We start from the raw sequence: 21,139 nt of genomic DNA on the forward strand, positions 1-21,139 counted from the left end.
AGAATTCTCTCCAGTAATTTCCCTACCACTGAAGTAAGGCTCACCAGCCTGTAGGTCCCTGGATTATCCTTGCTACCCTTCTTAAACAGAGGAACAACATTGGCTATTCTCCAGTCCTCTGGGACATCACCTGAAGACAGTGAGGATCCAAAGATTTCTGTCAAGGCCTCAGCAATTTCCTCTCCAGCCTCCTTCAGTATTCTGGGGTAGATCCCATCAGGCCCTGGGGACTTGTCTACCTTAATATTTTTTAAGACACCCAACACCTCGTCTTTTTGGATCTCAATGTGACCCAGGCTATCTACACACCCTTCTCCAGACTCAACATCTACCCATTTCTTCTCTTTGGTGAATACTGATGCAAAGTATTCATTTAGTACCTCGCCCATTTCCTCTGGCTCCACACATAGATTCCCTTGCCTATCCTTCAGTGGGCCAACCCTTTCCCTGGCTACCCTCTTGCTTTTTATGTACGTGTAAAAAGCCTTGGGATTTTCCTTAACCCTGTCTGCCAATGACTTTTCGTGACCCCTTCTAGCCCTCCTGACTCCTTGCTTAAGTTCCTTCCTACTTTCCTTATATTCCACACAGGCTTTGTCTGTTCCCAGCCTTTTAGCCCTGACAAATGCCTCCTTTTTCTTTTTGACGAGGCCTACAATATCTCTCGTTATCCAAGGTTCCCGAAAATTGCCGTATTTATCCTTCCTCACAGGAACATGCCAGTCCTGAATTCCTTTCAACTGACACTTGAAAGCCTCCCACATGTCAGATGTTGATTTGCCCTCAAACATCCGCCCCCAATCTATGTTCGTCAGTTCCCGCCTAATATTGTTATAATTAGCCTTCCCCCAATTTAGCACATTCATCTTAGGGCCACGCTTATCCTTGTCCACCAGCACTTTAAAACTTACTGAATTGTGGTCACTGTTCCCGAAATGCTCCCCTACTGAAACATCTACCACCTGGCCGGGCTCATTCCCCAATACCAGGGCCAGTACCGCCCCTTCCCTAGTTGGACTGTCCACATATTGTTTTAAGAAGCCCTCCTGGATGCTCCTTACAAACTCTGCCCCGTCTAAGCCCCTGGCACTAAGTGAGTCCCAGTCAATATTGGGGAAGTTGAAGTCTCCCATCACCACAACCCTGTTGTTTTTACTCTTTTCCAAAATCTGTCTACCTATCTGCTCCTCTATCTCCCGCTGGCTGTTGGGAGGCCTGTCGTAAACCCCCAACATTGTGACTGCACCCTTCTTATTCCTGATCTCTACCCATATAGCCTCACTGCCCTCTGAGGTGTCCTCCCGCAGTACAGCTGTGATATTCTCCCTAACCAGTAGCGCAACTCCGCCACCCCTTTTACATCCCCCTCTATCCCACCTGAAACATCTAAATCCTGGAACGTTTAGCTGCCAATCCTGCCCTTCCCTCAACCAGGTCATGTAATGGCAACAACATCATAGTTCCAAGTACTAATCCAAGCTCTAAGTTCATCTGCCTTACCCGTAATACTTCTTGCATTAAAACATATGCACTTCAGGCCACCAGACCCGCTGTGTTCAGCAACCTCTCCCTGTCTGCTCTGCCTCAGAGCCCCACTGTCCCTATTCCCTAGTTCTCCCTCAATGCTCTCACCTTCTGACCTATTGCTCTCGTGCCCACCCCCCTGCCATACTAGTTTAAACCCTCCCGTGTGACACTAGCAAACCTCGCGGCCAGGATATTTATGCCTCTCCAGCTTAGATGCAACCCGTCCTTATATAGGTCACACCTGCTCCGGAAGAGCTCCCACTGGTCCAGATACCGGAAACCCTCCCTCCTACACCAGCTGTTTAGCCACGTGTTTAGCTGCTCTATCTTCCTATTTCTAGCCTCACTGGCACGTGGCACAGGGAGTAATCCCGAGATTACAACCCTAGAGGTCCTGTCTTTTAACTCTCTGCCTAGCTCCCTGAACTCCTGCTGCAGGACCTCATGCCCATTCCTGCCTATGTCGTTAGTACCAATATGTACAACGACCTCTGCCTGTTTGCCCTCCCCCTTCAGGATGCCCTCTACCTGTTCAGAGACATCCTGGACCCTGGCACCAGGGAGGCAACATACCATCCTGGAGTCTCTTTCACGTCCACAGAAGCACCTATCTGTGCCCCTGACTATAGAGTCCCCTATTACTATTGCTCTTCTGCGCTTTGACCCTCCCTTCTGAATATCAGAGCCAGCCGTGGTGTCACTGCTCTGGCTGCTGCTGTTTTCCCCTGATAGGCTATCCCTCCCCGACAGTATCCAAAGGGGTATACCTGTTCGAGAGGGGGACAACCACAGGGGTTTCCTGCACTGACTGCCTGCCCTTTCTGGTGGTCACCCATTTCCCTGCCTGCACCTTGGGTGTGACCACATTTATATAACTGCGATCTATGACGCTTTCCGCCACCTGCATGCTCCTACGTGCATCCAATTGCTGCTCCAACCGAACCATACGGTCTGTGAGGAGCTCCAGTTGGGTGCACTTTCTGCAGATGAAGCCATCCGGGACGCTGGAAGCCTCCCGGACCTGCCACATCTCACAGTCAGAGCACTGCACCCCTCTAACTGACATTGCGTCAATGAATTAAAATTAAAAGTTTTTTTAAAATTTTAATATATTTTTCTGTATTTTTTCAAAGGTTACTGTTAACTATCTGTTTCATAGCACTAGATTTCTAATATAAATGCGAAAGCTAAATATAGTACTCTCCGATCTCTGGCTTAGATACCCCTCTAAATTATAATTAAGCAATTATGTTTAATTAGTTACCAATGCTTAATTTTTTTAATTTAGTGTAGATTTCCAACCAGCCACTCGGGTCACAGCTTTTCTGTGATGTCACTTCAGTTTCCCCCCGACACACACAATTTGAAAAAGGTATAACAGTAAAAATGAGTAAAAATCACTTACTTTCCTTCTTACCTTCTGAGTGTCTTAGATGTTCTCAGGTTCTCTCCCTGACAGACTCCTCCTCCTCCTCCTCCGAACTGCTCCTGAAACTAGGCCGTGATCTTTTAAAATCTCCGCTCTGACTCGCAGCTCCTGCGCTTTTTAAATCTCCCGCGCTGTTTAAATCTCCCGGCTCTCCTCTCGCGCTGTCTTCAATGTCCCGGCTCCCTTTCTTCCAAATGCACTGTTGTGCATTTCCCCAAGAACAATTGTTCCCACTTTATGCTCCTCAGCTGCTCTCTAATAGCAGTATAATTTCCCCTCCCCCAATTAAATACCTTCCCATACTGTCTGTTCCTATCCCTCTCAACATCCAATATTTCACCAACTTCGGGCAGGACCTTAACATATGGACATGGTTGACTGGGCCCCTCCCACACCGTTCGCAATTATCCTCCACCTCCTCAAACGGCCGGTTCATCCTCACCTTCGTTCAGTGCAGCCTATACACTTTTAGTTGAATCAACCCCAGCCTCGCACAAGAGGTCAAGGCATTGACCCTTCGTAGTACTTCTCACCATAATCCTTCTTCCAGCCCCATCCCCAGCTCTTGCTCACACTTGGCCTTAATCCCTTCCACAAGACTCCTTGTCCTCCTCCGTAATCCTACCATAAACCGCTAAGACGACCCCCCAACCCCCCACACCTCCTCCAGCAATGATGAGGACGGCGCTACCGGGAAACTCGGAAAGGCCTTTCTTGTGAAATGCCGCATCTGCACATACCTAAAGCCCTCCTCACGCTGCAGCCCATACTTCACCCCCAACTCCTCCAAACCTACGCATCTCCCCTCCAGAAACAGATCCTTCATCTCTATTATACCTTTCCCCTCCCATCCACAGAACGTCGCATCCATCCTCCTTGGCTCAAACTCATGATTCCCTCTTATCGGCATAACCCTCGATCCTGTCCTCAACTTGAAGTGCTACCGAAATTGCCCCTAGATCCTCAATGTGGCTATTACTACCGGATTCCCTGAATACCTCCCTGGGGCTAGCGGCAGTGGCGCCGTTGCCAAACACCCGCAGCCCCCAACCCCTTACAGGACCCTGCCTCCATCCGCACCAACAAAGCTTTCGTCTCCTTCCTCCAGCCCTGCACTTTCTCCACATTCGCTGCCCGGTAACAGATTCGGAAGAGCCAAGCTCCCCGACTGCCGCCCCCATTGGAGCACCGCCTTCCTTATCCTCGCAACATTCGCTCCCCAGACAAATGGCGAGACCAGCCTATCCATCCCTCGAAATAATACCATTGGCAGAAAGACCGGTAGACACTGGAACAAAAACAAAAACCAAGGCAAAATATTCATTTTGACTGCCTGCCTGTGGGAGACTATCCCACTTTCCCAAATTTTCCTTCAACTTCCCTACTCGGCTTGTGCAGTTTAGCTTACGGAGTCGCGCTGCGTCCTGCGCTACCTGCACCCCCAAGAACCTAAAGTGAGTTGTTGCTACCCTAATTGGCAACCCTTCCACTCCCACCCTTCCACCTGAAGGAGACATGACAAAATGCTCACTCTTCCCTAAATTCAATTAATACCCCCAAAACGCCCCAAAATTCCCTGACAACCACATTGTGTCCCTTACTGATTAACCCGGGACCATAATGTACAGCAGTAAGTCGCAGGCGTACAGCGACACCCAATGCTCCACAGCAGCCCCCTCACTAACCCCCTCCATAAGCCCGAATCTCTCAGCGCAATCGTCAAGGGCACAATCGCCAACGCGAAGAAGAGAGGGGCGGACATGGGGCCTCGTTCCCTGAAATAGTGGGAAGTACTCCGACTGTGTCTCATTCGTCCACACATAAGATGTCGTTGGATCTTTGTATAGCAGTTTTACCCAAGTCACAAACCTAGGCCCAATCCCAAACCTCTCCAGTACCGCAAACAGATAACTTCAGTCACTCTGCACCCAACGCCACTACCACCTCTATCTCCCCTCTGCCAGAGAAAGCACCAGAATCAGCAGCCGCCCACATTCAATGAAGCTGCCTGCCCTTCATGAACCACGGCTGGACCCCCCCACCCACCACCTTAGGGAGACAATCCTCCAGTATCACCGCCAGCACCTTCGCCAATATCTTGGCATCCACATTCAGTAGAGAAATTGACCTATACGACCCAAACTCCACCGGATCCTTCTCCTTTTTCAGTAACAATGATGCCTGCCTCATAGTTTCCGGTAGCCCCCTCTTCGCCATCTCATTCTCAAACATTTCCACCCTCAGCGAGTTTTCACAAAATAACGGAAACCCATCTTGCCCCGGTGCCTTACCTGACTGCATCATTCCTATCGCTACCCTCACTTCCTCCAAACTCTAATGGCTCCTCTAGCCCAGCCCTCTCCTCCTCTTCCACCTGCGGCCACTCCAGTTGCTGCTAAAACACTCACAGCTCTGACTTATGTAACCCCTGTAAAAGTCCTCAAACATCTTATTCACCTTCCACGGGGCCACCGCCATCCCTCTCTTTCTATCTCTAATCCGCACAATCTCCCTCGCCGCAGCCTGCCAGCAATTGACTGGCCTTATCACCGTGCTCATACACCACCCCTGCGCTCGTCTCAACTGCTGAACCGCCCTGCCCGTAGATAGAAGATCAAACTTCACCTGCAACTCCTTCCTCTTTACCAATAGCCATGGCACCGGACCTTCCATGCATCTTCCATCCACCTCTATGAGCTGCTCCGCTCCTTCCACCTCTCCCTATCCACCTTCACCTTAAAGCGATTACCTCACGCCTCGCTTCCATCTTCAATGCCTCCCAAGCCACTGACGATGTGACCTCCCCATTTCGGTTAAACTCCACATACTCCTCCATCACCCTCCTCATATTAATGCAAAACTTCAGGTTCGCCAACAAGCCGACATCTAGCCTCCACGCCAGCCTCTGGGCCGGACCCTTCTCCAAGACCACATCTACCTAATGTGGCACATGATCCGATATCATGATCACCGAGTATTCTGCCGTCCTTCCCCAGCCAGCAGCCCCTTCCCTACCGCAAAATGGCGATCCTCGAATGCACCTTGTGGACCGGGAAGAAAAGTGAATACTTCCTGTCCCGTGGAAGCAAAAACCTCCACGGATCCACCTTTCCCATCTCCTTCATAAACGCAGCTATCACTTTGACATTTCCCCCCCCCACCCCCCCCCCCCCCCCCCCCCCCCACCCCCCGGAAGGAGCCAGCGAGCACGGCCAAGACCTATCCATCCTCGGGTCACAAACCCAGCGCCATCCCAGTTCGGGGCATACACACAAACCAACACAGCCAGCCTCCACTCCAACGCACCAATCACTATCACGTACTTACCCCCCATTTGAAACCTCACCCACTTACCCACCAGTATAGCCACTCCTGTGCCCTGCTATCAAAGTCAGAATGGAACGTCTGGCTCACCCAGCTCTTCCTCAGTCTCATCTGGTCCTTTACCTTCAGGTGGGTCTCCTGTAACAGCACCACATCCACTTTTAGGCTCTTTAGATGCGAGAAAACCCGGGCTCTCTTCACCGGTCCCCTAGCACGTGCCACGCCACCACTCTGACTGGGGGTCTCTCACCTCCCCCGCCCTTCCTACCCTCCATGACCATCTTGCTAGGCCCAGACTCGCAAGCAGGACATAACCCGGCCCTAGTCCCTGCTGCTCCCCCCTCCCTTCCCAGCAACCCCTCTACCACTTCCTCTCAAAAATACCCTACCCAGTACCGGCCCCATCCCCCCACCATTCACACCTCCCAGGCCCATTGAAACCTGCAAGTACAGGTTCCAACGACCGTGGCCCCTCCCCCACCTCGCTCCCATTCACTAGCCAACGTTCCGTTTGCTACCGCGGTGGCCCCTGCCAGAACCCCTTACCCCAACATCAAAAAACACCACCCCCAATACACCCGTGGCCCCTCCAATCCCATTACATCAAAAAAAAACAAGTTATCCATAACAACCATACCAGAAAAAGAACCCAACACAAAAGAAACAATGAAAAACTCAGTCAAAAAACGTCAAAAATTCAAATTCAGTCCAACCCCAGGCCTTCTGCCTTCACAAATGCCACTGTCTCGAAGTAATAGTCTCTGTTGTTGTGCGTGTCTCTCAACTTTGCTAGGTAGACCCACACCAAATCGCATGTTGCGCTTGTACAATGCTGCCTTGGCACATCCAAAGGCCACCCACCTTCTCACCAGCTCCGTCGTCAAGTCCTGGTATACCCTTGCCTTCCCACTCCTCCTCACACCTCTGCTTCACCCATCTCGGCACTCTCTCCTTCACCTGAAAATTATGGAAAGGACTTCCGGGTGCGGCGATGACCAGCTAAGTCGCACGTTTCGGCAGCCCCCGTTGGAACGGACTTTTGGGCTCTTAATAGGAGCCCCAACGGCAATTTAAACGGCCAAAAACACTGCAGTAAACCAGAAGGGAATCCCCAGACAAGCATGGATAAGGGAGAGGATAACGGCCGGATTGCGGAGGATCCTCTGGAGCAACGGCAAGGAAGAGAAGCTCAAAGCAAGATGGCGTCGGAAGGTGGCCGCCTATTATGGGGCCCGGACCAACAAGTGTTCTTGCGGCGCTGTGTGGAAGAGCTGAAGAAGGAGCTGTTGGCCCCGATATTACAGGCGATTGAAGGGCTAAAGGAGGAGCAGAGGACCCAAGAGCTGGAGCTTCGGGTCGTGAAGGCAAAGGCTGCTGAAAACAAAGACGAAATACAGGGCCTGGTGGAGAAGGCAGAGATGCACGAGGCACAGCACAAAAGGTGTGTGGAAAGGTTGGAAGTACTGGAGAATAACTCGAGGAGGAAGAATCTAAGGGTTCTGGGTCTTCCCGAAGGGGCGGACATCGGGACATATGTGAGCACGATGCTTCACTCGCTAATGGGATCGGAGGCCCCGACGGGCCCTTTGGAGGTGGAGGGAGCTTATCGAGTTCTGGCACGAAGACCGAAGGCTGGAGAAATACCCCGAGCTATAGTGGTGAGGTTTCTCCGCTATAATGACAGCGAGACGGTCCTCAGATGGGCGAAGAAAACTCGGAGCTGTAGGTGGGAGAACGCGGTGATCCGCGTATACCAGGATTGGAGTGCGGAGGTGGCGAGAAGGAGGGCAAGTTTTAATCGGGCTAAGGCGGTGCTTCACAAAAAGAAGGTCCAGTTTGGAATGTTGCAACCGGCGAGATTGTGGGTCACACACCAAGGGAAGCACCACTACTTTGAGACGGCAGAAGAGGCGTGGACATTCATTGTGGACGAGAAGCTGGAATAGTCTGGCGAGAGAAAGAACTTTTGGGACAAAGTGGTGGGGTGATTATATGGGGCGAGAAAAAAGTGGGGGGGGGGGGTGTGGTTTTTTCAATTTGTTAGTTTTGCGACCTTGTAACTTTTCTCTCTTCCCCATGTTGGGGGGGGGAAGAGTATGAGGAACTGTGGGCGCTGGCCATTAGGGGCGGGGCCGAGTGGGAAACGCGGGCTTTGTTCCCGCGCTATGGTAATTATGGCGGGAACAGGGACACGGGAAGGACGGGGCCTCGCACAGTGGGGGCCGAGGACAAGGGGGGAAGCCGAGGTCAGCCAGAGTTCGCTGACTTCTGGGAGCAACATGGGGGGTGCAATTACGCCGGGGGGGGGGGGCGAGGGGGGGTTAACTGGGTTGCTGCTGCTAAGGAGAAGGGGGAGCTGTTATGGGATGGGGTGGTCCAGGCGGGAGGGCGCCGTCGGGGGGATATACGGGTACGTGGGAACCGGGTGAGGAGCTGGGTTAAAAAAGGGGATGGCTAGTCGACGGGGGGGGTGGGGGTAAAGAGCCCCCCAACCCGGCTGATCACGTGGAACGTGAGAGGGCTGAACGGGCCGATTAAGAGGGCACGGGTACTCGCACACCTAAAGAAATTAAAGGCAGGTGTGGTTATGTTGCAGGAGACGCATCTGAAACTGATAGACCAGGTCAGACTACGTAAAGGATGGGTGGGGCAGGTGTTTCATTCGGGTTTAGATGCGAAGAACAGGGGGGTGGCTATTTTAGTGGGGAAACGGATACTGTTTGAGGCAAAGACCATAGTGGCGGATAGTGGGGGTAGATATGTGATGGTGACTGGCAGATTGCAAGGGGAGGCGGTGGTTCTGGTGAACGTATATGCCCCGAACTGGGATGATGCAAATTTTATGAGGCGTATGTTGGGACATATCCCGGACCTGGAGGCGGGAAAGTTGGTAATGGGGGGAGACTTCAATACGGTGCTTGATCCAGGACTGGACCGGTCGAGGTCCAGGACCGGGAGGAGGCCGGCAGCGGCCAGGGTACTCAAGGACTTCATGGAGCAGATGGGAGGGGTAGACCCCTGGAGATTTATTTATTAGGCCTAGGAGTAAGGAGTTCTCATTTTTCTCCCATGTTCACAAAGTATACTCCCGGATAGACTTTTTTGTCTTGGGAAGGGCACTGATTCCGAAGGTGACAGGGACGGAATATACGGCCATAGCCATTTCGGACCACGCTCCACATTGGGTAGTCCTGGAGTTAGGAGAGGAAAAAGAACAGCACCCACTCTGGAGAATGGATATGGGCTTATTGGCGGATGAGGGGGTATGTTTAAGGGTGAGGGGGTGCATCGAAAGGTACTTGGAGCTTAATGACAATGGAGAGGTTCGGGTGGGAGTGGTCTGGGAGGCGTTGAAGGCAGTGGTTAGTGGGGAACTGATATCCATAAGGGCACATAAAGGGAAGCAAGAGGGTAAAGAAAGGGAGCGATTGCTGAAAGAGCTTTTGAGGGTGGACAGGCAATATGCGGAGGCACCGGAGGAGGGACTGTACAGGGAAAGACAAAGGCTACATGTGGAATTTGACCTGCTGACCACGGGTAAGGCAGAGGCACAGTGGAGGAGGGCACAGGGTGTACAGTATGAGTATGGAGAGAAGGCGAGTCGGCTACTGGCCCACCAATTGAGGAAGAGGGGAGCAGTGAGGGAGATAGGTGGGGTGAGAGATGAGGAGGGAGAGATGGAATGGGGAGCGGAGAGAGTGAACGGGGTGTTCAAGGCATTTTATGAGAGGTTATATAAGGATCAGCCCCCGGAAGGGAAGGAGGGAATGATGCATTTCCTGGATCAGCTGGAATTCCCCAAGGTGGAGGAGCAGGAGAGGGCGGGACTGGGAGCACAGATTGAGATGGAGGAGGTGGTAAAAGGGATTGGGAGCATGCAGGCGGGGAGGCCCCGGGACCGGATGGATTCCCGGTGGAATCTTAGAGGAAGTATATGGACCTACTGGCCCCGCTTTTGACGAGAACCTTTAATGAGGCCAGGGAAAGGGGGCTGCTGCCCCCGACTATGTCGGAGGCAACGATATCGCTCCTTTTGAAGAAGGAAAAAGACCCGCTGCAGTGTGGGTCCTACAGGCCCATTTCCCTTTTAAATGTAGATGCTAAGCTCCTGGCTAAGGTGATGGCGACGAGGATAGAGGACTGTGTCCCGGGGGTGGTCCACGAGGATCAAACTGGGTTCGTTAAGGGGAGACAGCTGAACACGAACATACGGAGGTTGCTAGGGGTAATGATGATGCACCCACCAGAGGGGGAGGCGGATATAGTGGTGGCGATGGACGCCGAGAAAGCATTCGACAGAGTGGAGTGGGATTATCTGTGGGAGGCGCTGAGGAGATTTGGTTTTGGAGAAGGGTATATCGGATGGGTACAGCTGCTGTATAGGGCCCCAGTGGCGAGCGTGGTCACGAACAGACAGAGGTCTGACTACTTCCGTCTTCATAGAGGGACGAGGCAGGGGTGTCCCCTGTCTCCGTTACTGTTTGCATTGGCGATTGAGCCCCTGGCCATAGCACTGAGGGGCTCCAGGAAGTGTAGGGGAGTACTCAGGGGAGGAGAAGAACACCGGGTATCTTTGTATGCAGATGATTTATTGCTCTATGTTGCGGACCCAGTGGAGGGGATGCCTGAGATAATGCAGACACTCAGGGCGTTTGGGGAATTTTCGGGGTACAAATTGAATATGGGGAAGAGTGAGTATTTTGTGGTGCACCCGGGGGAGCAGAGCAGGGGAATAGATGACTTACCGCTGAGGAAGGTAACAAGAGATTTCCGGTACTTAGGGATTCAGATAGCCAGGAGTTGGGGAACCTTACATAGGCTTAATTTAACAAGATTGGTGGAACAGATGGAGGAGGATTTCAAGAGATGGGACATGGTGCCCCTGTCACTGGTGGGTAGGGTACAGGCGGTCAAAATGGTAGTCCTCCCGAGATTCCTTTTTGTGTTTCAGTGCCTTCCGGTGATGGTCACGAAGGCTTTTTTCAAGAGAATTGAGAAAAGTGTCATGAGTTTTGTGTGGGCCGGGAAGACCCCGAGAGTAAGGAGGGGGTTCTTGCAGCGTAGCAGGGATAGGGGGGGGCTGGCACTACCGAGCCTAAGTGAATACTACTGGGCCGCCAATATCTCAATGGTGTGTAAGTGGATGGGAGAAGGGGAGGGAGCGGCGTGGAAGAGATTGGAGATGGCGTCCTGCAAAGGAACCAGCCTACAAGCAATGGTGACGGCGCCGTTGCCGTTCTTCCCGAAGAAATACACCACAAGTCCAGTGGTGGTGGCAACACTAAAAATTTGGGGGCAGTGGAGACGACATAGGGGAAGGACGGGAGCCTCGGTGCGGTCCCCGATAAGAAATAACCATAGGTTTGTCCCGGGGAGAATGGGTGGGGGATTTGGAGCATGGCAGAGAGCTGGGGTTGTGCAACTGAGAGATCTGTTCATAGACTGGACGTTTGCGAGTCTGGGAGCGCTGACGGAAAAATATGGGTTGCCCCAAGGAAATGAATTTCGATACATGCAACTGAGGGCTTTTGCGAGGCAGCAGGTGAGGGAATTCCCGCAGCTCCCGATGCAGGAGATTCAAGATAGAGTGATCTCAGGGACATGGGTGGGGGATGGTAGGGTGTCGGATATATACAGGGAAATGAGGGACGAGGGGGAGATCATGGTGGATGAGCTGAAGGGGAAATGGGAAGCATGCTGGGGGAAGAGATTGAGGAGGGGCTGTGGGCTGATGCCCTACGTAGGGTAAACTCGTCGTCCTCGTGCGCCAGGCTAAGCCTGATACAATTCAAGGTTTTGCACAGGGCGCATATGACTGGAGCACGGCTCAGTAAATTTTTCGGGGTAGAGGATAGGTGGGGGAGGGGGGAGGAGAGGGGGAGGAGAGGGGGGGAGAGGAGGAGGGGGGAGAGGAGGAGGGGGGGGGGGAGAAGAGGAGGGGGGGGGAAGAGGAGGAGGGGGGGGAGAGGAGGAGGAGGGGGGGAGGAGGAGGGGGGAGAGAGCAGGAGGAGGGGGGAGAGAGCAGGAGGAGGGGGGAGAGGAGGAGGGGGGAGAGAGTAGGAGGAGGGGGGGGAGAGAGGAGGAGGAGGAGGAGGGGGGAGAGAGAGGAGGAGGAGGGGGGGGAGAGCAGGAGGAGGGGGAGAGGAGGAGGTGGGGGAGAGAGGAGGAGGTGGGGGAGAGAGGAGGAGGTGGGGGAGAGAGGAGGAGGTGGGGGAGAGAGGAGGGGGTGGGGGGAGAGAGGAGGAGGTGGGGGAGAGAGGAGGGGGTGGGGGGAGAGAGGAGGAGGGGGGGGAGAGAGGAGAGGGGGGGGGGGGGGAGAGGAGGAGGATGGGAGGGGGGGGGGGACCCGGGCAGGTCCTCAGGGGGGGGGGCGTGTTGTATAGATATTCGTATTAGGCTATGTATATTTGATTGTTTGATTTTATTTTTGGAGAGTTATTATTTTTGATATGGCAGTTGCCATTTAGTTTATATATTATTTATTTATTTGTTAAAAACGGCCACTGTTATTTATACTGTTTTATTGCTGTAAAAAGGAAAACCTTTGTATTGTTTTGTTTGGCCAAAAAATTTGAATAAAATATCTTTTTTTTAAAAAGAAAATTATGGAAACAGGGGATCACTATCCTCGGTAGCTCATTCATCCTCGATTTCGGCCGGAGCGACTGGTGGGTCCTGCCCAACTTGTATGCGGAGGGCTCCTCCGCTTCTCCCATCAGCTTCGCAATCATATCAACAAAACTTTCTGTAGGCCTCTGGCCCAATACCCATTCGGACACACACACGATCCTCCGGTTATGCCTTTGCGGCCTGTTCTCCAGGTCTTCTACCTTGGCTCTCAGCCCTCTGTTGATCTCTACATCCTCATGCTGTGACAAGGCCTCCTACATCCCTTTCATTTTCTCCCCCTGTTCCTGTGCTGTCACCAAAGTTCTCACCAACTCCTCTCTCTGGTTTAGCTCACTGGACTAAATCTCTGGCTTTTAAAGCCGACCAAGGCAGGCCAGCAGCACGGTTCAATTCCTGTACCAGCCTCCCCAAACAGGCGCTGGAATGTGGCGACTAGAGGCTTTTCACAGTAACTTCATTGAAGCCTACTTGTGACAATAAGCGATTTGCATTTGCACTGGGGCAAGGGTCTCACGCACCCACGCCTTAAGCGAGGTCATCATCACCATCTGATGCTTTTCAAAATGCTTCAAAAACAACCGTTCGAACTATCACCTCCGTTGCCTTCTCCACCGTGATGGGTCCGGTCCCACCCAACGGGCTGACTCCCCCCATCTTTCCCCTTGCTGCACCACTCACCACATTCAAAGGCAGACCTTCACTCGCTGCCGCCTTACCTGGATTGTTCTGTCTGGTTTCTGACATTCTATAAATGCCCCAAACCTTCCCACAGCTCCTCACGAACAAATCTTCACCAAGAAACGGGCGGAAAAGTCCAAAAAAGACAGCTCTGGTAGGAGGCACCAAACATGCGACCTCCTCCTCTATGCCACATTCGGAAGTCCTGCTCCAGATAATTATCCAATTCCCCTCTGCAGGCCTCTATTGAATCTGTCTCCACCACACTCTCAAGCAATGCATTCCAGATTCCAGGGGTGAACCCACGTCGCCCGGCGAAGACCTTTCGGCCCCAGCTGGCATGGCGCCAAAGGCCTTTCCCGCCAGCTGGTGGAGCAGAAACCGCTCCGGCGCGGGCCTAGCCCCTCCAGGTGAGGGCTTGGCCCCTAAAGGTGCGGAGACTCCGCACCTTTGGGGCGGCCCGACGCCAGAGTGGTTCCCGCCACTCCATCACGCCGGGTCCCGCCGGGTAGGGGGAATCCCACCCCATATTCTCACCACTGACTGCATAAAAACATTTTTCCTCATGTCGCTGTTAATTCATTTGCCACTCACCTTAAACCAATGTCCTGGTTGCCTTAATGTTCAATATATTGCCATTGGTAAAGGAGAATCCTCACTTTTGTTGCCACAGCATAATCCAATTCACAGCTAGCACCATACCTCTGATCCAGCTGTATGTTGCTGAAGAGCCATACCTGTAATACAACAGTAAGGTGTCAAAAAAGTCTGGATAGCTTTTTTAAATTTGTTCGTGGGCTGTGAGAGATGCTAGTGAATTCACACCTATTGCCCTTTGATCCCATTGGTCAGACAAATGCATTGACAACTGATTATCTCTTCAATTTCTGATGTGGAGATGCCGGTGTTGGACTGGGGAGAGCACAGTAAGAAGTCTTACACCAGGTTAAAGTTCAACAGGGTTGTTTGGAGTCACTAGCTTTCGGAGTGCAGCTACTTCATCACCTGCTCCGAAAGCTAGTGACTCCAAACAAACCTGCTGGACTTTAACCTGGTGTTGTAAGACTTCTTTCTTCAATTCCACAGCAGCTGACATAAAAGTCCATAGTATGTTCATGGCAAAATAACGTGGGAAAATGATAATGCTTAGGAAATTAGGTTGTTTCTCGAGAAGAAATGCGTTTTGAAACTACAACATAAAGATGTGGTTGAACAACTGCTGAGTAGATGTAACTGCACAACGTTACCCATCCTTCCTGCTGGTAAGAAGCCTTGTAGTGTTATATTACTCAGTGTAAATAAAGTCTTCTCCCACAAGTCTGAAAATCACACTAGTGTTACCCAACAAGGTAAGTGTACAGTTCACTACTTTCTTTTGAATCTAATTTTATATTTTTGCATTGCATTTGTGTTTTCTAAGGTCCTGAAGAGAATGATCAAATGCTGTTCTATGTTGAATTGCCACACACAAGTAAGTGGAAAGCATTTATTTAATAATGTATGATTTATTGCAAACTCTTGTATCAATAGCCTGTTTTAAATTTGTATAAAACAAATGCTAGATTTCTCTATTGTGTCCTCTTGAGTATATTGAGGATTGAATATATGATTCGAGTGATGATTAGTTAGGAAATCTGTATAGAATCATAGAATCATAGAAGTTTACAGCATGGAAACAGGCCCTTCGGCCCAACCAGTCCATGCCGCCCAGTTTTTACCATTAAGCTAGTCCCAGTTGCCCGCACTTGGCCCATAACCCTCTATACCCATCTTACCCATGTAACTATCTAAATGCTTTTTGAAAGACACAATTGTACCCGCCTCTACTACTACCTCTGGCAGCCCATTCCAGACACTCACTACCCTCTGAGTGAAGAAATTGCCCCTCTGGGCCCTTCTGAATCTCTCCCCTCTCACCTTAAACCTATGCCCTCTAGTTTTAGACTCCCCTACCTTTGGGAAAAGATGTTGACTATCTACCTTATCTATGCCCCTCATTATTTTATAGACCTCTATAAGATCACCCCTAAGCCTCCTACGCTCCAGGGAAAAAAGTCCCAGTCTATCCAGCCTCTCCTTATAACTCAAACCATCAAGTCCTGGCAACATCCTAGTAAATCTTTTCTGCACTCTTTCTAGTTTAATAATATCCTTTCTATAATAGGGTGACCAGAACTGCACACAGTATTCCAAGTGTGGCCGTACCAATGTCTTGTACAACTTCAACAAGACGTCCCAACTCCTATATTCAATGTTCTGACCAATGAAACCAAGCATGCCGAATGCCTTCTTCACCACCCTGTCCACCTGCGACTCCACCTTCAAGGAGCTATGAACCTGTACTCCTAGATCTCTTTGTTCTATAACTCTCCCCAACGCCATACCATTAACTGAGTAGGTCCTGGCCTGATTCGATCTGCCAAAATGCAACATCTCACATTTATCTAAATTAAACTCCATCTGCCATTCGTCGGCCCACTGGCCTAATTGATCAAGATCCCGTTGCAATCCTAGATAACATTCTTCACTATCCACTGTGCCACCAATCTTGGTGTCATCTGCAAACTTACTAACCATGCCTCCTAAATTCTCATCCAAATCATTAATATAAATCACAAATAACAGTGGACCCAGCACCGATCCCTGAGGATAACAGTGGACCCAGCACCGATCCCTGAGGCACACCACTGGTCACAGGCCTCCAGTTTGAAAAACAACCCTCTACAACCACCCTCTGCCTTCTGTCGTCCAGCCAATTTTGAATCCAATTGGCAATCTCACCCTGGATCCCGTGAGCTTTAACCTTCTGCAACAACCTACCATGCGGTACCTTGTCAAAGGCTTTGCTAAAGTCCATGTAGACAACGTCTACTGCACTGCCCTCATCTACCTTCTTGGTCACTCCCTCAAAAAACTCAATCAAATTTGTGAGACAGGTATGTTCACCTGTTAAGCATACTACCTATGCTGTACATAATGTGGAGATGCCAGTGTTGGACTGGGGTGGGCACAGTAAGAAGTCGTACAACACCAGGTTAAAGTCCAACAGGTTTGTTTGGAATCAGTAGCTTTCAGAGCGTAGCTCCAAAAGCTACCACTGAGCAAAATCGTTATTGGCTAGGAGTACAATTTCTTAAAGGTTCTGAGTCCCTACTTGATTTTTCTTTTGACTTGTGGTTGTGAATAATGACAATTCCCATTTATTTTAGCATGCTGGCTGTTGTTTAAAACACCTTGCTGCTCTCAACATGGTGATTAATTGGAGCGCTTCCATTGTATTAACTCCACTTGAACGGGGGTGGAAATTAGCCAGGATCCCTTTAAAAATTGCATGAGTGAATATCAGTTGAGGATGGGATTGAGCTTAACTACGATTCCTTCCAGCCAGATAGATTAGCAACATTCATTGTCTAGTATTCACTATATAAGGAATGGGTATTTAACAGACATTAGAATAGTGCTGATTGCTATTGGGCCATAGGTCATGAATTGGTATTCCAAGATATTCCAAGACTAGGTAGCCTGATATTTCATTTAGTCATATTTGTATGGATTTCCAATTCACTTGTTTTTTCCCTCTTCCTTGAGGTTCTCTGGTTTGATCCTGAAGCCCCCCCCCCCCCACCCCCCTATAGCTTGTCCAGGTGGCCATTCCTAACATCTAAGACCTAGGCAATGAAGATGGGCAGGATATTCATTTGTGACCGATATATTTTCATTGGGTGTTACTGAACAGTGATCAGAAGTCTTGACTGATTTTCCTCCCCTTTCCTTAAACTGATGGAATTGGTATGGGACCAATTGTAACCCCACAGGTGCCATGCTAACTTTGATCGGCTATTGCAAGGTTCCCTAGGAACATCATCTTCAGGGCTGAGATGCAAGCTTAGCAACAAATTTATCAACTAATCCACATGGGGAGCTCTTTAATCACTCATTCATGATGTATAGGCATCGCTGGCACTTTTTGCCCATTCCTGATTAACCTGAGATATCCATCTTCTTGACCCACTGCAGTAATATGGTGAAGGTATTCCTACAGTGCTGTTATTATTAATGCTTTGATATAACTGAGTAGATAGGCTACTTCAGAAAGAAGTGACAAGTAATTTACATTGTTGTGGGACTAGAGTCATATGAGGCGACTAGGGGGCTTTTCACAGTAACTTCATTGAAGCCTACTTGTGACAATAAGCAATTTTTATTATATGAGCCAGACCAGGTGTTATGGACAGGGTGAATGGCAAACCTGAACTCTTTTATTTTCTTGCAGTCTGTCTGTTAAGCAAAGGTGTTTTAATTTTTGAAATAGGCTGTGGCGTGTTTCCCTTAACCCTTGGTTTGTGAGGTTAGCTTTTAAAATGGCTTGCAGCAAACTCTCTTTAGAGTTAAATCAGAAGTATTATTTATTCATACATTCAAATCCAGGATTGGTCTCTATTTCTTTCACAATAAGAAGATACAAAAGAGGAGAATTTGCAACTATAATAATAATAATCGCTTATTGTCACAAGTAGGCTTCATTGAAGTTACTGTGAAAAGCCACATTCCAGCGCCTATTCGGGGAGGCCGGTACGGGAATTGAACCCGCGCTGCTAGCCTTGTTCTGCATTACAAGCCAGCTGTTCAGCCCACTGTGCTAAACCAGCCCCTAAATAAATAACTTGAAAGAAAAAGAACCACAGTTGGATATCTGTGATTTCCAAAAAAGGTCAGTGAGGGTTCCTTTACTGAGGAGGTTACAGTTCAGGCAGGTTCAGCTAGCTGAAGCAGGAGTTGCAGAATTCCTTTAACGTTGATGGTGACGCAGAGAGGTTGGTATACAGAGACTTGGTCTGCTCAGTAGGTAATGGCAGGAATCTTCCAGAGAAACAGACTTCAAGGAGGCTTAGGCTTGATGCAGGCTGCTGCGCAGCCTGGGGTCCTACTTTGATGTTTGGAGGCTGGAGGTTAAGCAGCAGACTGAGTAGCAAGTCTAGAAATGTAATATTAAAACTATCCAAAGGCAAGAATCTTGGGTCATGTCATGTTGCCCATTAATGTGTCCATTGCAGGCTAACAAGCAGTTAACCACGCCTCTGGTCAAAACCCATAGTTCGCTTAGAAGATAGATGGTGGCTTTTAGCACCACTGAACGTATAATGATGGCTCTCACTTCGTTATAGGATCAGACTGGGAAGACACATCATCTGCTGGTCCCTGGTTTTGTTGACTGGAATATGTCCTCACACTGAGAGCTGTGAGAATCCATAAGTATGAGGGATGAACATTGGTCCTATAATTGCTGTTGAAAATTTCCAGAAACTAGCCAACTTGCAGATCAGATGACCTGCTTTTGGTTCAGCAAATACAATAACTGTCACTAAAGAAAACTGCTAGGGAAACTAATGGGGCTAAAGGCCAATATGTCTCCTGAACCTGATGGGTTGCATCCTAGAATATTGAAGGAAGTAGCTACAGCCGTTGTGGATGCACCGGTAGTAATCTTCCAAGAATCCTTCAATTCTGGCAAAGTCCCAGATGATTGGAAAATTGCCAATATAACACCCTTATTCATAAAAGGAGGTGATTCAAATAGGGAACTATAGGCTTGTTAGCTTAGCATCTGTCATTGGGAAAATGGTTTAGAGTCCATTATAAAGGATGTAATAGCAGAGGATTTAGAAATGCATAATATAATCAAGCAGAGTCAGCTTGGCTTCATGAAGGGGAAATCATGCCTGACAAATGTATTGGAATTCTTTGAGGTGGTAATGAACAGGATAGATAAAGGGGAACCAGTCAATGTAATATGCTTGAATTTCTAAACAGCGTTCAGTAAGTACTGCACAAAAGCTAAGAGCCCATGATTTTGGTGGTAGTATATTAGCATGGATGCAGGATTTGTTAACTAAAAGACAGAGTTGGGATAAGAGGGGCATTTTCAGGATGTCAACCTGTAACTAGCGGAGTGCCACAAAGATCAATGCTGGGACTACAATTACTTATGACATAAATTAACTATTTGGATGAGGGAAGTGAATCTACAAATGTGAAGTTTGCGGATGACACAAAATTAGGTAAGAAGGAAAGTGGTGAGGATGATGCAAAGAGTCTACAGAGGGATATAGATCAGTTAAGTGATTGGAATGTCAAATGGAATATAATGTAGACAAATGTGAACTTGTGCACTTTGTGAAGATTAAAAGCGCTGAATATTATTTGAATGAAGAATAACTACAGAAAGCTGCAGCACAAAGGGATTTGAGGTCCTCCTGCATAAATCACCAAAGGCTAGCATGCAGGTTGAGCAGGTAATAGGGAAGGCAAATGGAATTTGGCCTTTATTTCAAAGGGAATGGAGTACACAAATGGGGAAGTCTTGCTAAAACTATTCAAAGCACTAGTTAGACCATACCTCAGTGCAGTGAATAGTTGTGGTCCCCTTATCTAAGGAAAGGTATAGTGGGAATTGGAGACAGTCCAGAGAAGGTTGATCCCTGGAATGGAGGGATTTTCTTATGAGGAGAGGTTGAGTAAATTGAGCCCTAACTCAGTGTATTTTAGAAGAATGCGAGGCGCCCTTAATGAGACAGATGCCTGTTAGCCTGCAATGGACACATTAATGGGCAACATGACATGACCCAAGATTCTTGCCTTTGGATAGTTTTAATATTACATTTCTAGACTTACTACTCAATCTGCTGCTTAACCTCCAGCCTCCAAACATCAAAGCAGGACTTCAGGCTCAACAACAGCCTGCATCAAGACTAAGACTCCTCAAAGTCTGTTTCTCTAAAGGATTCCTGCCATTACCTACTGAGCAGACCAAGTCTTTTGGGGGGCTTGAGGGGGTCGATGCTGAGAGGTTGTTTCCCCTTGTGGAGAGTCTAACACTGGAGGGCATAATCTCAGAGTAAGGGGTCGCTCATTTATTTTATTTTTTTTTTAAATAATTTTTATTGAGGTTTTCACAAAATATCAACAACAAAATAAAAAAGGAACCCAATAGAATTAAATACAGAACAAAATAAAAACAACCCCCGTGCCCCCCTCCCCCCATATATAAATAATAAATTAACACCCCGAATTAATACATAACAAACATAGCAAATATATACACCCCCTCAGATCCCCCAGTGTAGACAAACAAAAATAAAATAGAACCCCCCCCCCCCCCCCCACCAGGTTGCTGCTGCTGCTGACCATTGTCTACCGTTCTGCCAGGAAGTCCAAGAACGGTTGCCACCGCCTAAAAAACCCTTCCACCGATCCCCTTAAGGCAAATTTCACCCTCTCCAATTTAATAAACCCCGCCATATCATTGATCCAGGATTCCACGCTTGGGGGCCTCGCATCCTTCCACTGAAGAAGAATCCTTCGTCGGGCTACCAGGGACACAAAGGCCAGAATACCGGCCTCTTTCGCCTCCTGCACCCCTGGCTCCCCTGCAACCCCAAATATTGCGAGCCCCCAGCCCGGTTTGCCCCTGGATCCTACCACCCTCGACACCATCCTCGCTATGCCCTTCCAAAATTCCTCCAGCGCTGGGCATTCCCAGAACATATGGGT

At 49.3% G+C, this 21,139-nt stretch overlaps 1 protein-coding gene across 4 annotated transcripts in view; it reads left to right on the forward strand.

Moving 5' to 3' along the window:
* ints8 (integrator complex subunit 8) overlaps positions 1–21,139 on the forward strand; it is a 173,299-nt gene that overhangs the window by 136,279 nt on the left and 15,881 nt on the right. For all 4 annotated transcript variants that reach the window (XM_072468061.1, XM_072468062.1, XM_072468063.1 and 1 more), the window contains one exon: positions 15,009–15,059. In XM_072468061.1, the coding sequence (XP_072324162.1) occupies positions 15,009–15,059 (51 nt within the window). The remainder of the gene's footprint in view (positions 1–15,008; positions 15,060–21,139) is intronic.

Source organism: Scyliorhinus torazame, chromosome 11 (genome assembly GCF_047496885.1).
Source record: "Scyliorhinus torazame isolate Kashiwa2021f chromosome 11, sScyTor2.1, whole genome shotgun sequence".
NCBI classification, from domain to species: Eukaryota; Metazoa; Chordata; class Chondrichthyes; order Carcharhiniformes; family Scyliorhinidae; genus Scyliorhinus; species Scyliorhinus torazame.